The following is a 26,442-nucleotide window of genomic DNA, read 5'->3' on the forward strand; positions in this document are numbered from 1 at the left end:
TAGAATTTCTCAGAGATCCATTCATTTTTTTCAGGAAAAACTGATTTAGAAAAAAAATCACAAGCTATTCTTGTATTTATTTCAGTCCAACATAAGAACTATCACAGATGACATCAACAATTATTACACTGAGACTATTAAGTAACTTGGAGCACGATTATTTTACAATATTTGGAAAAATTCTAGCTGCTACACTCCCTTTATAGTAGTGGTTACTTAAGTAACACTAATGTAGGATAAAATAATATAGCATTATTGTAACAATTTTTACCATGTGAGAAAGTATGTCTTACTAAAAACTTCTACTATTTGTAGGGAATAACATGAAAAACTAAATGGCAGAAATCAACCACTTAAATCTTTTTTAGTTTGAACCATAGTGGCAGCTCTAGGGAGTTGAAAAATTGTTAATTTCGTACGTCTTTTGAGTAAATATTGACAAATACGTGGTTCAACCCCCCTTCCTATTTCTAGAACCCTCATCTCTGGATCCACCTTTGAACCAGACTATTTACATTACATCATATTATGAGTTGGCACTCAGTAGTAAGCTTTGGAAAAAGAATATGAACACCTTACATAGTAGATACTGAAAAAGTTTTGTGAATGAGGTACATTTGTGTTACAGCGAATAAAATACATGAAGCTAACTTCAGGGAATAGAGTTGGTCTTCCTTTGAATGACCATTACCTGATGAAATGCTTTCGGTAGTTAACTGGACAACTTAATAAGGATATTTTAAATTTCTATTATTTATAGGTATTTTAATCTATGTTGGATATAAAGTTTAAATCTCTTTGTCAATATTCAGTTAACTACCTAAGAAGTTCATCAGGTAATCGTCATTCTATCAAGGGGAGACCAATTCTATTCCCTGAAGTTAACTATTTTATTTGCTGTAAGTTTTATAACAATGTGAACTCTCCTTTATAGAAAAGTACCAGTTCTCTATTTAATATGCAAAACTGTAACATGGGGAGTTACAAGAGACATGAATAATGGGAAATTCTTAAAAGTAGAAAAGTGTGAGCAATGAGTACTAGCATGATACCCGTAACCCCCCCCCCCCCCACTTACCCCCCTTCCCATTTGATAACCTGCACCTTATGACCTTAAAATTGATTTGGGTCAAAATCTTAATGAGGTGCACAATGGGAATATGTGATAAAGATACAGTGAAAGTTTCATTGGAATAGGAGGTATAATGGATAGAAATGGGTAACCTTTGAGTAACGGAAGGCAGGATTGAGTACCCTACCACTATATACCTCCCCTCCAACACAAAGTGGAGGGTGTATTATCAGCACGATATATTTGCACCTGTCAACTAAGAAATATTGAAAAGTATATTTACATCTAATTTTAGATAGAAGCTAATAATTGCACCATTCAGACAATGCAGGTAGGATGTAACAACACTCCATTCTAGTTTCTGAGCAGATGATCTGCTAATCAGCCAATTATATTTCAGTTTTCATGATAGCGGAAACATTTTTTTAGCATTCCCTGAGGGAGGGTTCCAAAAAGGCTGACATCCGAATAGGAAATAGAATGGAGAGCTATTAGATCCTTCATGAAGTAAATGTATGGAACAATTGGTACCTCTTGTTTCCCCTTTTTTCCTGCATTAAGTCAAATACAGTAACTTAGAAATTAAAAATGTTACATGTATAACAATGAACAACTATTAAAGGGAGGTTTCCTTCTATCGATCAAAAAAAAAAAACACTTAAATTCTTACTAGCATTTTTGAACATACTGACACAACACAAGCATAAAAGATATTCTCTTCTTGAGCTACCATTACATCAAACTGCAATATCATTTTATCTATTAGGTTAAAAACTACACAAAACAAAATGAACACCATTATGCATAACAAAATTAACAAGAGTATTTAAAAAATGCTTTACATGATATTGAATGCATTCATGATATACTGTGAATGTACTTTAATTCGTGGATACCAATTTTCGTAGATCAGGGAAGAAACACAAGTTTGTGGATTTTTAAATTCATGGTTTTAATGTTTTCAGTATACACATCAATGGGAATCTCTTATTCTTTTGGAACTAAATTTCTTGATTTGGTCTACCCATGAAAACCACGAAAATTGGTACCCCACAAACAATAGCACTTTCACAGTAGCAACATACAAGCCTAGTGAAAATGCAGTCAGGTACTTTAACAATAGCCATAGAAACAATACATACATATCTGCCGATCAGACAGGACAAATTTTATATCTCCTGGACACAAGAACTTGTTTTCTTTTGAAAAGTGCAAATAATCCAGGCACCATCTGTTAAGATTGGAGTCACTAAATAGAACTTTTTTAATGCAAGGACCAGTAGGATTGGATGTTTAGGAGCGGGAATTTTGAATTTCATACGAACCCCGGTATCTAAAATATTGACAGTAGCGTCCATCAATGATAATTAATGGAATTGAATCCATATGCTTATGTATGAAATATTGATTCTAGCATCTTGCACTTACTTGGTGCAAGAACAGTAACTATGATTCAAATTTAATAAACTGTAAGGATCAATTAAAAAAAATAATTATTTATCAACTTTATAAGAAGAAACAAACATTAAAATTCCTACCGCAAATTTTGATTCTAATATGACATGCTTCAAAGCTTTTTAGACTGTAGCCATGGTAAAAAAAATGATAAACACGTCCATAATTTTGTGCAACACATGAGCTGCGTTTATTAAAAAACATGAAATTACTCCTATTAAAATTGAAATAAATCATGGAAACTCGATTTTTTCATTGTTTTACCACAGGCTAACCATTTATGTTGTTATTTAAATGGTCAGCCCATGTTAAAACAATGATAAAATGGAGTTTCTGTGATTTTTTCTTAATTTCATACAAACAGAGATATAACTGATATATTTTTTAAAACTTCTTTCAAAATTCACCCTTTTCATGGACATTTCTGAATTTTATAAAATTAAAACAACTGATATTGAATCATTCATTCAAAACGCATACAGAACAAAAAATATATATTCCAGTACTTTAATCGTAAAAGTATAGAGGATTTCATGGACAAGTCTTACTGGAGCACTGATATTAGAACGCTAATTCTTAAAATGACAGTCAAATATTTCTAAACGGAACATAAAAAAACTATAACATGCCAAAAACAGATATTTTCAGAAGCTAATCTAGGTCTGTTGTAATACAGACCACACATCTTCCGAAGCCTCTTTGTCAGTTTTAATACACTTTGAATCTGCATAAAACAAAATTCTTCCTATACTTAACAAAACCATCAGTTTAAAATGTTCAGTTTACACAAGTTTCACAATATCAGCTTCACAAAGTTTTTTTTACCCTTGCATATTCTAGCAGACAGCATGTGTACCATAGGTTTAAATCATCATGTTTATATGGTAATCACAATATTTGATGAACAAGCCAGTCTTTTGCTATTAATATGACTAGTCCCCTAATAGGGTTCAAGAACTTGAGGATTATGAAAACAAAGCTTCATCTGTGTCAGTGATGTTCTTAGTCTGAATCACTTGAGGCTTGTTCTTGGTTTCTGTTGCTAACTGAAGCTCGACCTACAATATAACGTAGAAGTAAGAAATGGCAGATCAAAGTTATAGTAAAGTAAGAGATTTGAAAGTCATAAGAAAAAAACAAAGTATTTATACAAGATCAGTATAATATTGAAACTCTGATCATTTTTGCATTGCAAAAAAATAAAACACACTTGAATTTTTGTTAACTTGTCTCATTGACATCATGCAATTTTGTACGCTCTAAAAAAATCCTGTTAAGATTATAAATAATGCCTGTTTTAAAAGTTAAGACAGAAATTACAACTTTTGCTCTAAGCTTGATTGGCAAAATAAAGTATTACTAATACTGTCTGTCAAGACATTAAAAAAACTTGTCTTATTTCTTTTATAGGTTATGTCATAGTCAGTACATCATTACTTTGTCAATTGAAACCCTTTATAATACAAGTATTTCAATTCTTCTTTGTCAGGAAATAAATGTGTTTAAGGTGTGGCACATGAAGTAAATAAAACGTTAAGATTTTTATAGCATCATCAAAGAATTTAAGTACTTCTCCATCTAAGAATCAGGCAAAATGTGTTTAAGGTGTGGCACATGAAGTAAATAAAACGTTAAGATTTCATAGCATCATCAAAGTACTTAAGTACTTCTCCATCTAAGAATCAGGCAAAATGTGTTTAAGGTGTGGCACATGAAGTAAAACGTTAAGATTTTATAGCATCATCCAAGCATTTAAGCAGTAAAAAAAAATCTACATCACAGATGCTTCAGAAAAATTTAAATAGCTTTTTCAAGATGTATTGAAAATATATGAGGGAGAAGACCAAATTGAGAGAAAAGAAGTGCCACTCATTGCTGGATTCTTACGCAGAATGGTACTGAAAAAAGCATGATAATCAAAATATCAGGCAAGTAAAAAAAATCTGTATATAATGCAAAACTGCCAAATTACACGATTTTGACCTCTTGTCCTGTTAACATGATTTTTAAGATCAAATGTGACCCAAAATCTGATTTTGTAAAAATGATCTAGAAAACCTGTAATTCAAACCTCAGAATTTGTGTTTCACCCTTATTTCTTTAATTAGCAAAGCTATAAATCAAACAAAAGTTGTTTATCGGTGTCTTAACAAGTAAGGGAAAGTTTTATGACAGGTAAATAATCACCATTAAGCAATTGGCTGATCAAGGTTATTGGATGATGATCAATAAGTAGAAAGTGAAATCACTGATACATGTAACAGCATTACCTGCTCTGATCTGATTAAGAGAAGCTAAAACACGTAACATGAAAGCGGCTGGTACAGTGATGGTATCTCTCGTCTCCTCAAGCATAATCTCATTCCTAGACATTATCTGAAATCATAACATTGAAAATCACAATCAAAATACATGTAAATTACAAGGAAGTAAAATACAAATGTACATCAACAACTCCACATACAAAACTGTGTATAACTCTGAAGAAGCTTATATCAATATTCCTGCAGGGTCAGATCCAGAAATTTTTTAAAGGTTTCTACAATTTTAGTAGTACAGGTGATTTTATTACCACTTCCATGATGTTACATGCATTGTCATGCTAGGTACGAAAATATACCCCCCATAAATTTCATATGGTGAAATATGACAAAGTTCCTTGAAACATGAATGCTGATATCCCTCAGCAACCAAATTCATTTAAAATGTATGCCCCATTTATATCTATAAAGCCATAGCATAACTAATCCATACACTGGAAGTCAAGATAGTAACAGAAATTTGAATGAATTGACACAATGACAGACAAATGAATGGACAACGAGATTCTAATATACCACATTATACATGTACTTTCCACATATTGAGTGGGGGTATACCAACTTGTGTGGTATTTTGGAAAAAGACCTTCAGGTATAAATGACAGCTATTCAAATTTTAAAAGTCAGAGTCCAAAAGAACACACAGGTGTACAGTAGTAATGATGTAAGATACATTAGTAACACGAATAGCAGAACTTTACCTAGGGAGCTATTTAAATCACTAAGAAGCCTACCTAGATTTGTATTAAAGGTGGTATCAGTTTAATTAGTTTAATTCAAATTGTGGTAACACTAAAGGTAAAATGTGGCCATTAGTCTGCTGAAGTGCTTGTATGAATAAAAAATTGTATTATTTAAAATACAGGTAAAAAAATTTGAAAATATCCATTTATTATAAAAAATATTCAATTTACCTCATTTGCAACATCTTCACTGAAGTTTGTACATTCATCTAATGGAGCCCATATCTTAATATCATAATCAATACCACTGGAGGCTAACACTGCAAATAAACATGACAAATATTAAGTAGATGTCTTTGTAAGAATCATGCAAAATCTGAAAAATGTGATACACCCCAAAAAAGGCTACATAAGTTGTCTTATAGGTCTATATTATGAAATGTGTAATTGTTCATTCCAATCTGTCTGCTCTTAGGAGATAATCAACATTGAAAATCCAATAGATTCTATTGTATTTGAGTGTCATTTACAGAGTTGTCTCCCTTAATTTTGAAAATTACAGTGCATTCTATATAATATTTATCTCCTAAGAACATGGCTTATATGAAAAACTGAATGTTACTTTCTATTTGCTATGGCAATTTAAACAAAATATCAAAAATAAAAATATGTAGGCTTTTCACCCATGCACCACAATTTGCATGATTCTTATTTATAATATTTGTATTCAAATTCATGTTTGTATTATGCTTAGACTTCTTCGAAATGAAATTCAATGGATTAACAATCCAGACTCTTGCTGTTGGCTTGTGTAACCCCTTTTCTGGAAGTCTTGAATACAACCCTGCAAAGTGTTGACAAAAATAAATAACCTTTGCAAACTGTTAAATTTCCACACAGAGTCAAACCTGTATATTAAGTCACTGTCAGAAAAAAGGAAAAAATATCTTTTCAGACTTTTCCGAACTGATCTTAATCCAAGTTCAATTTTATACATAGATATGTAATGTAAAAGGTTTCGGCTCATAACAGCAATTAACAAATTCACAGTAACTTCAGAAATAGAATTGGTCTTCCCATGATTGAATGACCATTACCTGATGAAATGTCTTAGGTAGTTAACTGGAAAATTTACAAGGAAATTTGAACTTTCTTTTATTCTAATACATATTTACATGTGAATCTGTGTCTGACGGAAAATTTAAACTGTAACATAAAATTGATATGATTTTAGGCTTTGCCAATGCAGAACAGAGCTATAAATGTATTTGTGCTAAAATACATGTATGCATCACTACATGTTTTTAAATCCCTGCTGTCTAGACCAACAGGATTATGCAAGACTTCCTACAGAACTTGCTACAGATCTGTGTAAAAAGTTCAAACAACCACTTCCACACTGACAATCATTTTTTGTACATTTTAAAAAAATGTGTCACTTCCGACAGAACGATTTTGAGCCATTCATGTTTCAGAACATCTACGAGTATAGGACATTGATAACGCTCCATCCCTATAAAAATCTAAATGTGTATTGCACACCTTTTCCAACAATGAAAACAGAAAAAATGATGCTTCATAAGATGGCAATATTCATAATGACATCTGTACTGTAATGCCATGCATACCTGGATCAAATGGGTGTGCTTGTAAACAATTGACCACATGTCTATCTCCCTCCAGCAGCATCACCAGTCGTGATGAAACCCTGTCCCAGATAAATATATGTCCACAGTCAGATCCACTCATTACATAATTATCACCCCAAAAGTTGGCTTCTTTAATCTGAAATCAGATCATTATTTTTTAAATAAAAAAATTAAAATACTAGAATTATTATTTTATAAGTTCTTGTTATTTCAGAACTAAATCGTCTTAAGTTTTGCAAAATCAGGCTAATTATACACATTTTTGGGTTTTTCCTAATTGTAACATAATTATGACTGTATTGTGTATTTTACATAAATTTTAATTTACTTTAAGAAAATATCCTTGTCTTGTTACACATAGTCACTGTATACATATTCACAGTGTACTTACTTTCACTATTTTTGCAGTGGACAGAAATCCACGTAAAAAAAGTACCATGAAATTGATTTTTTAGAACTATACAACTATATATACCATTTTTTGAAATGGCAAAAATTGAAACCTTTGGACTTTCATTTGTTTTGTAAGTGAATTGTCCGATTTTACACATTGATAAATTCTGGAAAAAGTGTTTAATCCTATAATAAATACTTGATTCATATTGAACTATGGCCTAATATGAGACAGGTGTTACCTGTAAGAGGACGAAGTTTAATGTATTAATAATTTTTAAAATAATAATGCCTTTTACAGTTTTATAGCAAACTAGGATTCATTTTCCTTCATCATTCAACAAAGATGTGACTAGTAAACCCTTAAACATTTTACTTTTGTAAAAGATATGAACAAGGAAAGGTCCTTAATCAGTACTACAGGTTAATTTCCTGTCAGACTGAAATCAGGCTCTGAGTACTTCTAAGGTCAAAGGTTAAATTTGTATTGATAATGTCATGAGGATTTCTTCCTCCTACATATTTAGTCAAATCTGTCATAAGTGACCGTCCAAAAAAGAGCAAAATTATGGTCACATAAGACAGGTAGCTTTATATACAAGTTATTTTTTTACAGAATGCATTACATCTGTAGATATCTCAATCATAGTATTTAAAACAGGTTATTGCTAAAAACTGGTGGTCACTAACCTGTGCTATGCTTTAACAAATTTAAGAACTCTTTAAGACTTACTCAAGATATGATGTCAGGGGCAGATCCAGGATTTGAGTTTAGTAAAGGCATAATTTGAATTAAATGCTATGCAAAGCAAGGCAAATATTATGGGGTGAAATATGTGGTGAAATTTTTTTTCTTACCAATTTAGGGGGGCGTACGCCCGGTACGCCAGTCCTTGGATCCGCACCAGATATGAATGAGACACAAATAAAATTGCTTAAATTTAGTGTTACTCATTAACCCATTATGTATGTATGCAGCATAGTTAAAGCATACACAGGCAAACAAAGTTCACGCGATTTTCACCTGCATTGAATAAATAGAGGTTTGTGACAGAGTTCATGTAAATTTTATGTGAATCAAGCCAGAATGAAGTTCGTGCTAAGTAAATTTTAAGTGAAAACCAAGATAATTTCATGTGATGCTGAATTCACTTAAGTTTCATGACTGCGATGCTCAAATCACTTGAATTTCATGTGATGCCCGATTTACAACACTTTTTCATGTGATGCTCAATTCACATGGATTCACATGATCAATTATTACCTATTTTACAATATGAGACTTTACCATAGTTCTAGCATTTCTATGTCCTCTGTATTTAACTTTAACATTGGGCTGGAAAATATTTCTTAATTCCATTTCTTCTTTTTCCTTTTCTTCCTGTCTTTTACGATACATTTCCTGTAGTCTAATTGCAGTTATATGTCTTTCTAAGGTATCTCTACAAAAAACAAGCATACAACATGAAGTTGTTTATGTTGTCCTGCTAGGTATCCCCAATACATTCCATATAATAAAAGATGGGAAAGTCTTACAAAACAGAAAGTTGATTTTTAGGCAGCAACCAAAATCACATACCATGTATGCCCAATCTATATAAAAGCCACAAATCAAATTTGAAATCAATCTATCTTTTGGAAATCAAGATAATTGTGATGAAATTTGGACAGATGGAGGGGCAAACAAGGTGTTTTCAATATACCACCCATTCCTTGAGCTGAGTATAATTAGGTCCCATTCAACAGGTTTTTTTTTATGGGATGGATATTTTGATGCATTTCAACACTTATCAAAACTTTCTATTTTTTTAAAAATTAAATGACATTCAATAAGCCAAACAAGCCACTCACGATATTCATAAATCAATCACCAGTAGTCAACAAATACTAACTAAAGACAGTTCTACACATACAACCACAACAAATTGAAAAGAATAAAAATCCCTTAAAAATTTTGTCTCATTACCTCCCTCCCTCTCTGTTTTCACCAGCCTCCTCTCCTTGTTCCTCATCACTGTTCTCTACCTCTAATCCAACAGATATATCACCCATAGAGGGGCCACTTCTCCCTATCCTCCTCTGTCTTGGAAGGGCAGGTGGGACCGAGCTGTCAACTTCCATAGATGATGTTTCTTAAATATAAATTACAGAAATATATCAAAATTATCTGCAGCGATTTATAAAACTAGTATGGTAATTTTGAATGGTTTTCAGCATTACATCTTCAATGGGCTTATCTGTATATAACATAATTCCTTAACTGTTATTGTAGTAAAAGAACCTTTAGTGTAAGAATAAAATTTAACTCTTCATTTCTGAAAAAAATCATAATACTGAGCCTTAGCAGGTCTTATACTAATGGTGGTGCTTCTTTGGGCAAAATGCAAAATTGTGAATACATTTTCACATTTTTACATTTGTGCAACACTAAACTGGGATAACACTTTTAACAGGCAGTCTAAAAAAACTCCAATATACATATTATTCGTATCAGTCATTTATGTTATATATATATATATGTAGTATTAATTTCTAACCTGGTCTTATATGTAAATGAGACATGTGGGTAGCTGGACTATTTGATGAACTTTGACCTTCATCTACCACAGGTTGATCACTTGTAGAACTCTGACCATCATTTCTAGCATTTGTTTTATCTTGAGGTGAACTTTGATTCTTACTGTCAGCTAATGCTTGAGAATTACTTGAACTTTGACCCTTAACTTTATCCATCACAGGAGGATTACTATGCATTTCTGAAAAATCAAATTGTAGAGTATTAGATGAACTTTGACCTTGATCTGAAGACGAGCATTCACCTGATGAACTCTGACCTTCTGGTGAAGATAATGGATGTTTTTTAGCAGACTCTTGGGTGTCAGTTAAATCCTGACAAGTTTTTGATAACTCATCTAAAGGCTCAATGTCATTTCCATCAGCCTCACTTTGGTTTAAACACGAGTCACTTTCTCTTGTAACTCCTTGGGACTGAATGGAACTGGAGTCAACATCTTCTATACTGTCATGAAGTTCGGAACTTCCACTAGAATTATGGCTTTCTAAAACATTGTCCTGATTTCCTACATTTTCCGGTACCAGGTCAGACAATGAGGCATCCTCAGCACTCCTCTGAAGAATACCAGCCTCTAAATTCTCAAACCTAGCAAATCCTAACCTAATTGTACTACTTGTTGTCCCTTCAGTAGAATAATGTAAACTTATCACTGGTTCCAGTTGTCCTGATTCCCTGTTTGAATCATTACTGGTTTCTGAGGGAACAGTATTTGAGTTTTCACTGTTACCAATTGGAGTTGTGTCACTTTGTGGACTGTTACCCTGGGAACTGTCACTATGGTTACTAGGGTCATGAGGCTCATAATTGTTACTGTGTCCATGGCAACTAGAATCATCACTAGGGTTATTATTATCACAGATATGAGTATTTTCAGTTTCTCCTGTAGTGTCATGTTGTTCGGACTCCAACTGAATATCAGAATTTGTTGGTTGCTCAGAATTATTGTTATCTACTTCCATATTAGATGTTTCAGATCCTACAAATAAAATAGAATATTCTTGAAACATTTGTCAAATTTTCGTTTTGTTATTATGTTTTCAATTATTTCACTTAAGTTTGTTTTTAAAGACTTCAAGGAAATTGTCCAAAAAAATGTATTCTCTTGCCATTAGTGTTCAGAATATTATAAACGTTTTAATTTTTACAATTGCTAATTTTCGCAGATTATTTGAAGTGATCATTTTCGCTGGCATCAATTTTCGTGGTTTCAAATAATGATCAAAGTTATAATATGTAAAAAAAATAATTTCATGGGTACTCTTCATTTCATATTGTGAAAATTAATACATTTAGAGTATATGTTTGTTATTTTAGATAAAAAACATCTCATAATACTGAAACAGACCTGTAGCAGATGGCATATCCTGCCATCCAGTGGTTATCTCTTCCATTTCTGTATTTTCTTCCTCTACAGATGCATCCTGGGAACTAGAAGCTTGTTCCTGGTTGGACTGGTTCTGTTCCCCTCCACCATTGTTTCTGAGATTACCATCCAACCACCTGGTCAGCATATCAGACATTCTCTGCATTAGGGGTCTGTTCCTTCCTATATTTTATTAAGAAGAAACTACGATTGATTGATAATTGTTTAACATCCTATTACAAAAATTTCATGCATTTTATGAAGAGATCAGACCATGCTTTGTACTAACCTGACACGATAAATCAGATCTTTATTGTGCTAGCTTACAGAAGCAAAGGCCACAGGTAGGCATGTCACCTCACTCGCACACATTATTCTGACTGCAAGTGTGCTTGGCAAATAAGAAGTTACCACCAATTTAAAAAAGTTTTCGGTGTGACTTGGCCAGGGATCACACCACAAACTCCCACTGCTGCCCTGAGAACACTGAGGCGGTATGAAACTATGAAATTCAAGAAGTAAATTTAATAAAACAAACATTCTCAAACATCCCTCTTTAATATTGATATTTTATAAAGTGCTATTGATATGCCATGTACAGTTTTAATTCTTCTGGTCTTCCTTCAAGAAAATGAAGATTTTATCTAATATTATATCTCTGAACAGGTATGAATATTCCCTACAAATTTTCACTTTATCTTTCCATATCTGTTGATTATTGAAAACCAAGTATTCCTTGCAACTATTATTAACTTCAAACATTTCCATAAGAAGTTATCACAATAAAAAAAAATGTATACCAAATTAGACAAAGATGAAGATCACTAGCTATACATAAAAAAGAACTTGCCTCATATTGAAACATGAAAAAACAGTTTTAATATGAGGCAATTTTAATTTGCAATAGGACAACATTTTATGCTAGAGTAGCCTTATCAATGACAACCCAGGACAACCCAGTTATGGTAGACTTGTGACAGCTTATCTGTGGGCCAAGTTGTTCCATATATTCAAATACGAAACTAGCTTACTCTACCTTGAGCATTCCTCTCTGCCTCTGGTCTAGCATTAGGTCCTGTGTCAGACCAATCACCCCTCATTCTCAAACGTTTAAATGGTGGCTGCCTTGACATCTCTGGTTGATCATCACTAAATGGGTCTGTCACTTGTTCTTGAGCATACCCTTCCTCCTCAGGACTTTGTGCAGTTTGACTCTCACTTGGCCCTGGTGTCACACTTTCTGACAATGAGGGTTCAGCCACAGCCGTTTGGGGTGAGATGAAGGGGGAGATGGAGGATGACGATGCAGAGGACAGGTGAGATATGGATGCACCAGGCTGTTGAAGTACAGATGTACTTGTTGATGGCTTTGTCATTGCTGAGGATATGGATGGGAAAGAACGAAATCCTGGAAATGCCTAAGTCAAAAACAAAACTTTTTCTCGTCTTAAAGTGCAATATACAATAGTGTAAATTCAGAATTAATTTCATTGATTTATATGTAAAAAATATTAAATTGTTGAAATTGCAAGAATATGAGCTTGGGACATTTCAAGAACTACTAAAGCACAACTTTTTTCAATATCCTGACGTTAAAATCCTAGTTTTAGACTAAAATTATAAATTTCTAGAATCAATGAATGCAAAATTTCTGAAAATACAGGGTATTGGATGAAATTAGATTTATTGTTAATTAAACCTCAGGGAAACATTTTTCAGTTAAATGAACCTTCTTATTCATTATTTATTATTGCCCCTTATTTCTTTTATTTCAATTTTTTTTAAATTACAACTAACATGTAAACCTTTTTCAGTTTTGTTTAAATAAATTTGCCTTAAGGGCATTTTTCATAACAATAAATAAAGAATTTTTTTCTTCATCTGAACTAAGCTCATCCAAAAATTATCACAGAGGCTAATAGCGAGAAATCCTTGACAGATTTAAACTAGAGGCTCAAGAGAGCCTGAATTGCTCACCTGGTTAACTATTTGCTTATTTGAAAAACTTGAGGAATGAGACAGGCTAAGTTAAAATCAACTAAAATTAGTCATAGCATTTTCATGACCTGAACCAGAATTTTGCTAAAGGCAACAATTTTAGAATTTTTTTCAAAAACCTGTCTTATGCCATATCTATTCACAGTAAAAATCACAACAGTCATTTTGAACACAATACACTAAAGAACTATTATGCTTATTTACATTCAATGATCTTAAATGGTTTTAGAGAAGAAGATTACATGTGAAAAAAAAAACAACAAAAAAACTGTTCCAGGGGCCGTTACTCCTACATCAGCTGACCAATCGTATTGAAAATTTTGGCATATGTGCATCTCAAGATGTTGAACAATATCACCCAATGCCAGAAATTTTCTAAAGGCAACGGTTTTTGAGTTATTTGCAAAAAACTGCAATCTGACCTCTATGTTCTATTTTTAGTAACAGCGGCCATGTTTTTTCATGGATCAAAAATCCCAACATTCATTTTCTGCAGAACATCCTAAGGAACAATCATGTCAAGTTTAAAACCTGTCAGTCCAGTAGTTTCAAAGGAGAAGATTTTTTTTAAATTGTCCACAACAACAACATCGACGACAACGACGGACACCAAGTGATGGCATAAGCTCACTTGGCCTCCAGCCAGGTGAGCTAAAAAGAGAATACAGGTTTTCAAGATCAAAAGAGTTAAAAATTATTTAATATCATACCTTCTTCTCCACACCAGATGGCTCCACTACTTTTTCAGGTTTGATAAAAAATTTATCAAGCTGTCTTGGTTTAGTTTCCTAAGACATTGAAAATAAAGAGAAAAACAGTGTATGTAAACAAAGCATCTATTATAAAAAAAAAATTGTGGTCATATGAAAATACTTGTAAGTTAATTAATATAACGAGAATGGATATGGTGAAGGAGTAATCAAGGGAACCAAGGTTATAGTGGTAATCAGAAGAATGCAATCCAGGGACAAAGACCAGACATGGAAAACAGACATATACAACAAAGAACATAAAGTAACTAAAATCATACATACAAAGTAACAAAAGCAAATGAGCAACTCGGACTCCACTAAAAACTGGGAACACGGACCAGGTGCACCGGTAGTTTAAGCATCCTCTGCTTTTCAGAAGACATACACAACAAAGAACATAAAGTAATTAAAATTATACATACAAAGTAACAAAAGCAAATGAGCAACTCGGACTCCGCTGAAAACAGGGAGTATGGACCAGGTGCACCGTTAGGGTAAGCATCCTCTGCTTTTTTAGATACGATCATTTAGGACAGAATTGATATTGTTTGTAAAGACAATAAGAAAGTAAATCAAAATATTTCTATCAACCATAACGAAAGTCTTCATTATCGAAAATATAATATGTCTACAACTAAACACCTTTTGGACTTTAAAATGTGTTTGGTTTAGAGAGGTGAATGAATTAATAAACTACAAAATACATTTTAAAATTCAATACAAAGAGACTGTAAAAAGTGTCTGATTATGACAGATTTTTTGGATTATTCAGGGTTCGGTTTAGACAAGTTTCCCTGTGGTACAAAAAAACTGTAAATGACCTTCCATATAATTAATTAGTACTCCAGCTATGAGTCGGGCAAAATGTGATACATGGTTGGAAAGCCTACATATTCTTATTTTTGATATTCTGTTTAAAATGCTTAAGTAAACAGAAAATAATATGTAGATTTTCATGGAACCCATGCTCATAAGAGATATAAATTATATAGAATGTACTGTAGCATTCACAATTAAGGGAGATAACTCTGTAAATGACAAAGAAATACAATAGAAACCATTGGATTTTCAATGTGAAATATCTCCTAAGAGCAGACAGATTGGAATTATTAATTACACATGTCATCATACAGACCTATATAGCAACTTAATAAGAAAAATAAAAATATGTAGCCTTTTTGGGGTGTATCACATATAACAGAAATTTGTATGATTCTTAAAAAGACTGATACTTAAATACTTTCGAAAAAAACACTGGTAACTCTGTATAAAAAACACAAAAAATCCAAACAATAATTTCTTTTTTAAGTAAAAGGCAGTTGTTTTTATTATTTTTTTTCCATGATATATTTGAGGCAACATGAAAAGAAAGAGCTGGGGACGATAAAGAATATAATCAGTAAGCCCATTATAAAAACCTTTTTACTTTACTTTTTTCAAAGACAGTGATTTATACTTACATTAGTATCAAACAGATAGATGTATTCTGATGAATAGCTGACCAACATATCACTGCCGTCAGGGCTATAACTAAGGGAGGTAATCCTATGTGAACGACTAGCTAAATTTGGAGCTGTGAAACTACTAACCATTCCTGTTAGTCCTCGTCCTGTATAATGACCTTTTGAAGAAGAAAGAACATCAAAATTTCTTTAATTAAAACGAAGCTGCAGTTTAGAAAACTTTAAGTTTGAATTTTTGACTACCTTGAACTGAACATATCTTAAACTCGTTTTTCAACCATCACTTATGGATACAATTTAGTAATAAACATCAATTTTTCATCTGCCATCAAAGTCTGATAATAGACAGTGTTTTTGTTGTTCTGATAATGAATTTGGCAGATTTGACCAGATTTGGTTGTGTGACCATCCAGTAATTCAGAGATTTATGTTCGTATATAAGGTCATGTTACATACAAATCTGACATGGCTGTCTAATTTGCCAACTTCCTCAAATAAAATCGTATTACACCTTGAACTCCTATATTTACTGTTAGCATAGACATTTTCATAGTGGGGGTGAAGGGGGGGGGGTAATATTTGCTACATTCCTAATCATGAAAAAAATATTTTATTAGTCTAAGACATTATAAAGATGACTAACTGCAAAGTTTACACCCAGCAATAACAACACCACCATAATTTCCACGTTTTACAGTACATCAAATATTAAATTTGTACCACCTGAAGACCTTGTTCCTAGCATTCTCCTATCAAACAGCCTGACAGAGCTGTCAGAACATCCTATGGCTAATTGGTAAGGGACGATTGGATTAACAGCAAGGGCAGTAACTGCTCTCCTACAGTTGATCAATACATCCTTGAAGGGAAAATACACATCAATTAAATCGGGTTATTTCATTTTTTAAATAATTTTTTTTTAATATATGTATAAAATGAAAATATACTATTAAAAGTATATTTATATTGATTCCAAGTTTGGGTGTACCTTAGACGTGGTTATATATGTAAATGCCTCCTTGCATCAACATTCTATGTTGATCTTAGCCGTGTATGCTATATGTCTGTATAGTAATGCACTAGCAAGTACGATGGTAGAGTTCTCACATCCCATTAGACTATGTATTTTTTTATATAACCCAGTTGACCAAATGGTCTAAAGCATTGGAATTAGAAAGCAAAGTTAACAGTTGTCTGAGAAATATAGAATCTACAACGATAACGAGTTGATTATGTATGGAATTTCTCACATCAAATGAAATAAATTTTATAGTTTTGAATTGTTATGATTCTGATTCATGAAAAGACATGTTGATGTCACACAAACAAAAAAACATTCCAAACAAACGAAACCAGACAATGTCAAAGGTTTATCACTTCAAATTTTCCCGAGTCCCTTCATAATTCTTATTCAAGGTAAGAAAACATCCAAATCATCTCATTTAACTGAAATATAACTACAATGGCAATCGAGGCAATTCAAGATGGAGATCAAGACAATCGATTTCTAAGCCAATGGAACTCTGAGAACAAAAAAAGTCACTAGTGATGAGAACATTTTTTTCCACACCGGTCAAGCCGTATGAAAATTGAAGCAAAACTAGAGAACAACTAAGACAACTGTTAACGTTGCTTTCATCTAACTTTGTCTTATTGACACTAATATTATAATCAACTTTTATGTTTTCTGTAGTACTACTAAAATAAATTCCCCAGAGAAGGTGGGTACACCACCGTAATGTTGGAAATATGTGTTACAGTTTTTATGTAAATATAAACATATATAATGTATATATAAACTGTACAGGGGTAAAAATTAGCCATTACAAGCTGGTAGCCCAGACCATATATTTGTTGGTAGCCCAGCTCAAAATAATGTAGCCATGGGGTACTGGGGGGGAGCTGTTATATCCCTGAACTGTATCAAATGTATGAAAAAAAAATGAACTAATGTTGAGAGGGTGCCCATGGAAGGCTCAGGCAGTGGATGGCAAATGTCAGTTTCCAAAAAAATTTCATCCATTAAGTGTTTTCTTTAAAATTAAAAATGACTGGTGAAATAAACAATACTATATAAAAAACTAGAAACTTTCAGACAAAGGGAAATAACTCTTTGATTTGTTCATAAATTTGTTCATTTGTTAGGGAACTTTGAATATATATTCTGAGTCATCCCCATTTGATACAGAAAAATCTCTGTTCTCTTTGACAATGATTTTAGCATTACATTGGAACAAAAAATTCAGTGGGATAAAATTTATCATGTGCCACCCATATCACAGGATCTGCCTATTTTCTACACGGATAGCCTTTAATGTGTACAATGCCAAAAAATTTTGCATGGCTAATCCAATAGGGTTTCAAGCATTATAAGGACTCGTACAATATTATTTTATTGTTTGATAACCTATCAGAATTTCCATTACTATAGTGACAATAAAGTTCAACATACATCTTTACAGTCTTCTTTTAGACAGCTGTTCTTGATTCTCAGGTCAAACCATCGGACAGTGCCATCCTCTCCACACGACATAAATGTAGAGGCTTCGTTTGGGACAACAATAACCTGGAATAACATACAACAACAGTATGTAGACTTGTTAGGTAACTCTGTCGCTGTACCTGTATATAATGATGTTTTGGGGCCAGTTGCAGTCTGACCTGTGGTATGAGGATTTCCTCATCATTCATAGAAGACCAATAGGTGGCCTTGGGCCGACATTTTCATCCCTTTTGGGTTGTTGTCTCTTTGACATCTACATCATATCATGAGGCTTAAAATTGGGGTAAAACATTATAATGTCTTTTTTTTAATATACCCAAAACTTGCACATCATTTTAATTTCTAGTCAATACATTAAAATTGTATTTATACTTTACTGCAATTCTGTCATATTTTCTGTCCAGTTCGATTTGTTAACAACGTGTCAATTACATTTCTACCCCACAGCTGGCCTCTGATTATGGCAAATTAACTAGGTAGTGCATGTAAATTTATTTAAGTTATCAATCACATGGACAGAGGGTATATTCGTTATTTCAAAGCTTTACATCTCTGCCACACTCAGACAGAACTAAACCCCACCCACTTATGCAAATTACTACAGGCTAAAAACCACTAATTCCACTTCCCATAGGCTTCTATGCTAATTTCACAATATTCAATGGCTTCTTTGGACTTTACCTTAACTTTAACCTGCAGAGGACTATATATCAGCATGATTCTACATATGTCAGCTCACAATCCTCAGAATGGCATGTGGGGTTAGCAGACTTGCAGTGCAGTACTGGTCACCGGAAGTGAAGGGTCTATAAATAGCATGGGAAATCCCAGTGTTTTCACAAGATAGGGGTATATTTAAAAATCATTATGGAGATTAGGCTTCACATCACAAGAAGCAAAATGCACCTATAAAATGTACAGAAATGTTTTTCCTTTCAGAAACTGTTTAAATTTTTTAGATAAGATGAGAACTTTTTTCACAGCACTATGAGGAACAGGGGTAATTTCTGCGTAGGACTATTTTTGCGTACATTCCAAATGCTCATTGGTTGAATTGGTGGTCTGTAACCTACAGTAACAGAACACCAGAAACAGCTGCACAATTTCAGTAGTGCTCAAGCCCTGTGATTTTTTTCACATCACATATAGCAAAGCGTATAAGCTAGTGGAGTGACATGTAGTAAATGAGGAGGCAGTTATAGGTCTGTGGAAGAGATTGTAAAGTTACAATATGTCAGTGACTGTGCATGTCATCTCAATCATATACACTTTTCTGACTCCAAACTTAACAGTTGTAACTGTATATTTTTTTTTATTTGTGCAGAAATTATTACTGACATACAATCATTTTGTAGATACATATATCACATTACAAAATAACATGAAAAAAAGAGTAAATATATTATACTTCCATTCTCACATCATTCACCTACCACTCATTCATTATAATATATAAGTCTGGACAGCAATGTATCTAAAGAACAGAAATTCAAATGGAATAAAAAATTGAGACAGAAAGAAAAGAGAAATTGATAAAGATTTTCCTGTGTAGTAAAATTATGATGGAAAAATAGCCTTCTAAAGGAGCCCAATATCTTCCAAATCTGTCAAACTGCTTATCCGTAATGGTACATGTATGTGATAATGATAGTGATGGTCAGGACAAATTGTTGATGCAACAGGTTAGATATATCTGTTTTTTTTTCATCTACATTGGACTTATTCCATTTTAAAAACCAACTGACCTGGATTACTGTCAACATATTAATTTTCGTGGTTTCAAAAAATGGTAAACATTGTATAGTGTTAAAAATCAATTTCACTGGTTCTTTTTTCACACTTTTCTGTCCCCCACAAAAATAGCAAAAATTAGTACACCACAAAAATTAACATATATACAGTATATTGTAGCTATGTAACAACATGATTCCTTAAGAAAATATAATCAACCTACCTCATACGTAGTACCGAAATGACAGTCAAACAAGCTAGCCTCATGTTGATCATCACCGCCTACTTTGGTGTAATAAATCTTCCCATCTCCAGAACAGCTTATAATCTATCAATACAGAACAATATAAAGAACAGGATTAACACAGATTATTTCCAATAATCGCTATATGAGATATTGAAATACTGGTGAAGCACTTCCAAAGACCCAATTATAACCTTGTCAGGCTAACTGACTTAATTCCCTTTTTCTGATGTGCACGTCCACCAACAAAGTATATGTAAACCTTAGATTCTGCACACACTCTTTTTCAAAGTGTGCATACATTGAAAACTATGCTTACAAAACATCTCATGTTTTCCTCCTAAAGAATACACCACCAAGTAAGGAATATTACAATTTGACAAGCATGTGGCCAGGGCCCTCTGCTGATTGTCATTTTCTTTGCTGATGTAATGTAATTAAATGTAAAATACAAGTTTACCTAAGGATCATGCATGAATCCATATTTTTGTAAACTTTCTTAGTAGTGTAAATGCATCCAATGTGTCCCATTTAATAATTACCAATTAGTGATATGAAATTCAATAAACTTAAGAGCATGATTAGGAAAATGCAGACAAAATACAAATTGTAAGTTGGAAGTATGTATGATAAAATGAGATGGACATCTCTATGACTAAAAGCTTTTGGGCTATTTTACAAAAAGTCTGACAGGACTATGACAAAAAAAACACAAATATGATATAGCTTATGTGTACACTTACAGCTCACATGTATAGTGAACTTTGCTTTAGCATCAGTATATGTAACTTTTTATACCATACATTGCACATCGCTTAAAGCAAAACTTGAAAATTCTAAAAGACAACAAGTTTGAGGTTGTGGAGACTTGACTTATTTTTATACTTATATACCCAAAAATAACAACAATCTTTACCTGTTGATCTCCAGAGAATGGTAAATATTTAGCACTGAAAATATTTGCCCTGTGACCAGATCTTATGGAGGTCAATTTCTGCAAAGAATTTCAAAAAATAAAATTAGGTATAAACACGCTTTTTGACTACCAGTAATGAATATTTCACATCGTAAGTCATGATAGTAAAACAAAATTTAATATGCAACTGAAATTAAGTGGCAGTGCTTTATTTATACAGTTCTTTAAAATTTTAGAAATTTATTCACTGTCAATTTGGAAATACATGTAATTGTGATGTTTTTATTATTGTAAAAATGCAGCTGGACTTTAATTTAAATGCTTCAAACATGCATTTTGGAAATTTTGATTCAAATGCTGCAGGAGTTTTATGTAACAACAAAAGAGCCCTTCGAAAAACAAGGATAAAGTGTAATACATATATGTATATAAATCATGACCTGAAACAAGCACTAGACTGCTGGTTCAAGAACAGTGAAAATCTATTTGGACCAGTAAAATTTGGCAAAATTATTTTTTTAAAATACATAATATTGTATAAATTGCCAAAATTGTGACTTCGGACCAGTAAATTAGTTTATACATACCTTCCTTTGAAACGGGTCAGTTATCACCAGATGTTGATCATCAGAACCAGACAAAATATTTTGTCCTGTAGAGCTCCAACATAAAGTATTTACCTAAAATAACATACAATGTTTATAAGTAATTCATGACCACTGTCAACTTCACAATATTTTGGAACAGTTCACTTGGGAGATTTTTTCCCCCATAGACATCCCATCTTATGTGGGAGATTTTTATGTAGAAGCAAATTTCAAATGTGTAGTATATTTCACAGAAAATATAGTTATTTTAACCAAAAACCTCGTAAAAATCTTACATTTTTAAGTGAAAGATTCTAAATTTTTCATTGACTTTGTGGTAGTCACCCCTAATGTGGGAAGGTTAACATGTATGTAATATATTTATATGCCATTCAAAAAATATCTTGGGATTGTTTTTTGGTGTCAGAGAATGCCAAGATTTAATGAGAACAATGTATGCAGAATTTGTCGTTTGAATGATATATCTTCAAGTTTTCTTGATCGGTAGATTGATATTTGTTTTGTGATGTTTTTGGCAAGAGAAAATCCAAGAGTGAAATGACCAAACTTATTTCACAGTGTAAATTATCATTTTTTTTATATACGGGGAACATCTGATAAATCACTGCAATCTAAATATACATTTGTTCATGCAATGATTTAAATTATAGTGTACAGTGTAGGCAGTTTTTCAGAGTAGACACGACTGTTTAAGATTACATCTATATTAGAATTAAAATAATATGTCTTTAAACAATTAATCTTTACAAACAAAGCAAATTGAAAGATACTGGAATCAACTACAAACACACAATTCACAAAAAAAAATAAGTTAATTAAGAACAAAACACAGTGACAGTACTTTCAATTATACAACAATACCAGAAAATTGCTGGTCAATTAAGTTGCTTTTTTTCTACTTACACAACCTGTATGGGCTACAATCTTGTAATCCAACTTCAGACGCTGTACAAAATCTTTACTTCCTATAAAATTAGATACAAAATCTACGATCCATTTCAGCAAAATTAAACATCTATTATCAGTTGTAATTACATGTATTTATATTGCAAACATTCTATCTGAGATGTCAAAAAGCACAAATGAAATTTGGTCACTCACTAAATATAACTTTCTGTTGTAGCATCACAAACTTCTATACAATGACTTGACAAAAGTTTTGATACACAGATTTGGCATGAACCTGAGTGAATGCTGCATGTATGCACAGCTTGGCATTTCCTGCAGTTCTATGCCACATCTGTATATTGATTTCATGCATGTTAATTTTCTGTTTCAAGTCCATTTGCTTTAAAAGACAGTAGTCATTCTTTTCTATTACATTTAACTGTAAGTAATATTAGTTTACATAAAATAAAATGTATAATATTTCAGCAAAACAAATGACAAAGATACAAAAATCAGTAAGAAAACTGATTAATTTGACAATTAAAACTGTGTGTATGATGGCTTAACTTTTGATCTTGAACTTGATAATATTATATCAATAAAATATATGTACACACATACATGTACTTGAAATTCAACTGATTTAGCCCCATGAACTTACTCATTAAAATTTTATAGTAAATGAAATGTATCTGTCTTCTTATAAATATCTATACACTATGTTAAGTCTATACATATTTTAATAAAAACTTGCAACAGAGAAAACTGCTTGCTCTGTTGTAAGTCATGCAAACTTCTTGTAAAGCTTTGACTAAACAAAATATGTCAAAATCTACATTAGTGTATAGCTAACAATGACCATGCAGTTCCACATTTGTATTTTAGACCTGACACTCATGATACTGTAGGTAGAGGACACAATGAAATTTCATCCTTGTATGAAAATTTGTTTTGAATTTACATTTTGGGGAGCAAAAATTCAATACCTACAATTGTACATGTATACAGGCTAGTAGCCACCTGGGCTACTAAACTATAAAACCAATTAGCCCAGAAAAAAGTTGGTAGCCCAGACTTTTTTGGACAAAATTTTGATATGCAAAAATACTTGTTTGAGGATATGAACTATTAGTTCATTGTTGAAGACCCTCATGCAACATCAAGATGCAGAACAGGAATAAAAGCCCTGTTCCTTGATAATTTTTTTTTCACTGTATAGTGTGATTTGTTGTCACACACACATTCACTCATTCGATCCATAGCTTCCCTATTTATATGGCATCATGGAAAACCCTAAAATGTGCAATTGAAGTTAAAAATGTGCTTTGGATAATGTATCTCTTTCAACGAATTAAAATTATACAACCAATTCATATAATTTCAAAACTTTAATACATGAAACAGTAGTCTGTTTGAATATTCTAGAGATTAATTTTGTTCAGATTCTGAACTAATTAATCTCTAGAATATTCAAACAGTCCTGCAAAAAACACAGAAATAAAATTCCACGTTTTACGAAAAACCGGATGCAGAAATTAATAAGCATTTCTAAATAAGAAACCGACATAGGTTATGAATGATTTCCTTATTACTAGAACTGGTTACCGATTAATGGTAACCAGTTAAAACTCCAACCACAACTTTTGTTTACAATATTTTTTTTCTTTTTGCAATTCACCAGCTGGGCTAGTAAAATAGAAAAAATGGTCACCTAAACACATTTCTGGTCGTCATTGGTGAGTGGGCAACTATTAATCTGTTCCCCTGCCCACACTGGTGGTCAAAATATCAAGCCTCCGATCAAAATTCAAAATAATAATTGATGGACATGTTTTGTTTCTATACAGGTAAGCTGGATATACTTCAATTCAATTTAAAAAAAAGATATATATATATTCATAACCTGTTTCTGGTGCAACTTATTTCAGGTACCATTGCAAATGCAGATTTTTTCTTTGATAATGAAATGTATGTATGACCAAGAATTTCACCTTTGCACTGGAACCAGGTTAAACAAAATGATATATATGATATATAATATATATATATATCAGCGATCGTTATTCTTTTTTGACCAAGAATTTCACCTTTGCACTGGAACCAGGTTAAACAAAATGATATATATGATATATAATATATATATATATCAGCGATCGTTATTCTTTTTGTTTAACCTGGTTCCAGTGCAAAGGTGAAATTCTTGGTCATACATACATTTCATTATCAAAGAAAAAATCTGCATTTGCAATGGCACCTGAAATAAGTTGCACCAGAAACAGGTTAAACCACTATATTACAGCCTATGAATTATGTTGTACAAAAAAGTAGCTGAAGATCCCCTTTTCCAAAATCACTCCTATGACACTATACTGTCCACTAATGCAGGCTTTGATAGATAAATTGACTTAGTGAAAGGTTGTTTGGGACCAGGGCCTAATATAGACATTGATGACAAGGAGAAGTTTTCGTAAATTCTGTTTCAAAATTAACAATATTGACATCTACATGTAATTTTACAAAAAAAAAAAACACCTCCACGTCAAAGACAAATGCGAGAAGTGAGCACAAACAGGGAGAATTTTAGCTCAATTCTGCCTCTGGATTAGACCCCCATAAATTTGGCCTTTCACTCTATAGTCTATCCTACAATAATTGATCAAATGAAGTTATTAATGTCAATGAAAAGATGCACTTTCTCGATGAATTTAATGTGTAAATTCACCTTTTGCAATATCAAAAAGTTTTGTCCTGCTCTCGTATCCAGTTTCACGTGACTGCAAAGAATGAAACATTATCTTGGGGGTTGGTAAGTCATTTCAGTGTCACTGACTCTAGTTTTAAAAAGATTGACAATTTCTTCTTTTTTGACAGCTGTTAATCTGGTTCCTTTACAATAGTTCTGGTTAACCAGTTGGAATTGCTGATAACCAAAAAATATACTTGAAATAGAGAGCACTACAACGCCCCTTAGACGTTGCAATATAAAATTATCAAACACTAGGTGGTGCAAGCAACCATGGGACATATGACTTTTTTCTGAGTAGCACCCTTGGAATTTTTTAAAGACATAATTTTTTTATCTAACACGTTCTTTGAGGCAAATCCACAGGTCCCCGTTTCAAACAGAGACTCACCCCTTACTGAAGTACTTTAGGGCGCGAGCCTCTCTTTGAAACGGGGGATCGTGGACATAACATGATAAAACAAGAATCGAATTTTCTTTTGCATCACTATATACACAGCGTCAAAGTTGAATTACACTCCTAAGAGTTATTTCCCTTGAAACGAAAATTAATTTTTGAGATACCGATCTACACATACATGTACAAAATGAAAACTAATGAAATTATCTATATCGGAAGGCCTACATTGTAAAAAATGTAGGTGGTTTAAAGATAAATTAGAATTTACTGATGTGATCAGCTGCAACTGACAAGGTTAGTAAATAAGCCTCTATTTTTATTGAGTTTTACATCAGTATGGATCGATCATCCCAACTGATCCAAATTAAGGGGAAGGCGCTCTTATGATTTGCAGTTACATATAGTTATATTCTAGTAACCGATCGGGGACTTTATATTACTGGTATTATATAGTCCCTAAACCGACCATGCAAACTTTCGAGTATAAGAGGGTCGGGTCCCGCCCACTTCGTTCTATTAGATCTGGCATGGAATGGCAACTATTTGAACATTTCCGATCTGGTCAGCACGAGAGCGATACAATGAGAGCAGCAAAGATAAAGATATAATCAACAGAGAACAAACATATACTTTTACAGAAACAAAACTTGAACACACTATTACCCAAAATATTGTCGTGAATAAT

At 32.6% G+C, this 26,442-nt stretch overlaps 1 protein-coding gene across 1 annotated transcript; it reads right to left on the reverse strand.

Moving 5' to 3' along the window:
* Positions 1-57: 57 nt before the first annotated feature.
* Positions 58-25,517, reverse strand: LOC148613810 (DDB1- and CUL4-associated factor 6-like). Its single transcript, XM_088587443.1, has 18 exons — positions 25,337-25,517; positions 22,630-22,691; positions 21,706-21,798; positions 21,119-21,196; positions 20,182-20,286; positions 18,177-18,290; positions 16,448-16,583; positions 15,722-15,882; positions 14,220-14,297; positions 12,548-12,929; positions 11,494-11,694; positions 10,111-11,124; positions 9,540-9,705; positions 8,862-9,015; positions 7,160-7,316; positions 5,763-5,851; positions 4,798-4,903; positions 58-3,585 (listed from the first exon to the last, which is right to left on the reverse strand). Exons 1-18 carry the CDS (start codon positions 25,404-25,406, stop codon positions 3,530-3,532), a joined length of 3,222 nt encoding a protein of 1,073 aa, XP_088443569.1. The 5' UTR covers positions 25,407-25,517; the 3' UTR covers positions 58-3,529.
* Between the last annotated feature and the right edge of the window lie 925 nt (positions 25,518-26,442).

The sequence above is a fragment of the Perna viridis genome, chromosome 6 (genome assembly GCF_037379345.1).
Source record: "Perna viridis isolate PV_CMFRI_1.1 ecotype Kerala chromosome 6, ASM3737934v1, whole genome shotgun sequence".
Taxonomy (NCBI): domain Eukaryota; kingdom Metazoa; phylum Mollusca; class Bivalvia; order Mytilida; family Mytilidae; genus Perna; species Perna viridis.

Bases quoted from the DNA above. Each gene is read 5' to 3' on its own strand.
- LOC148613810 (XM_088587443.1), bottom strand. From the start codon at position 25,406: ATGTTTCATTCTTTGCAGTCACGTGAAACTGGATACGAGAGCAGGACA. The intron at 12,930-14,219 runs GTATGATATTAA...TTTTTGACTTAG, and splicing joins CATCTGGTGTGGAGAAGAAG to GCATTTCCAGGATTTCGTTC. The intron at 3,586-4,797 runs GTAATGCTGTTA...GTTATATTGTAG, and splicing joins TCTTAATCAGATCAGAGCAG to GTCGAGCTTCAGTTAGCAAC.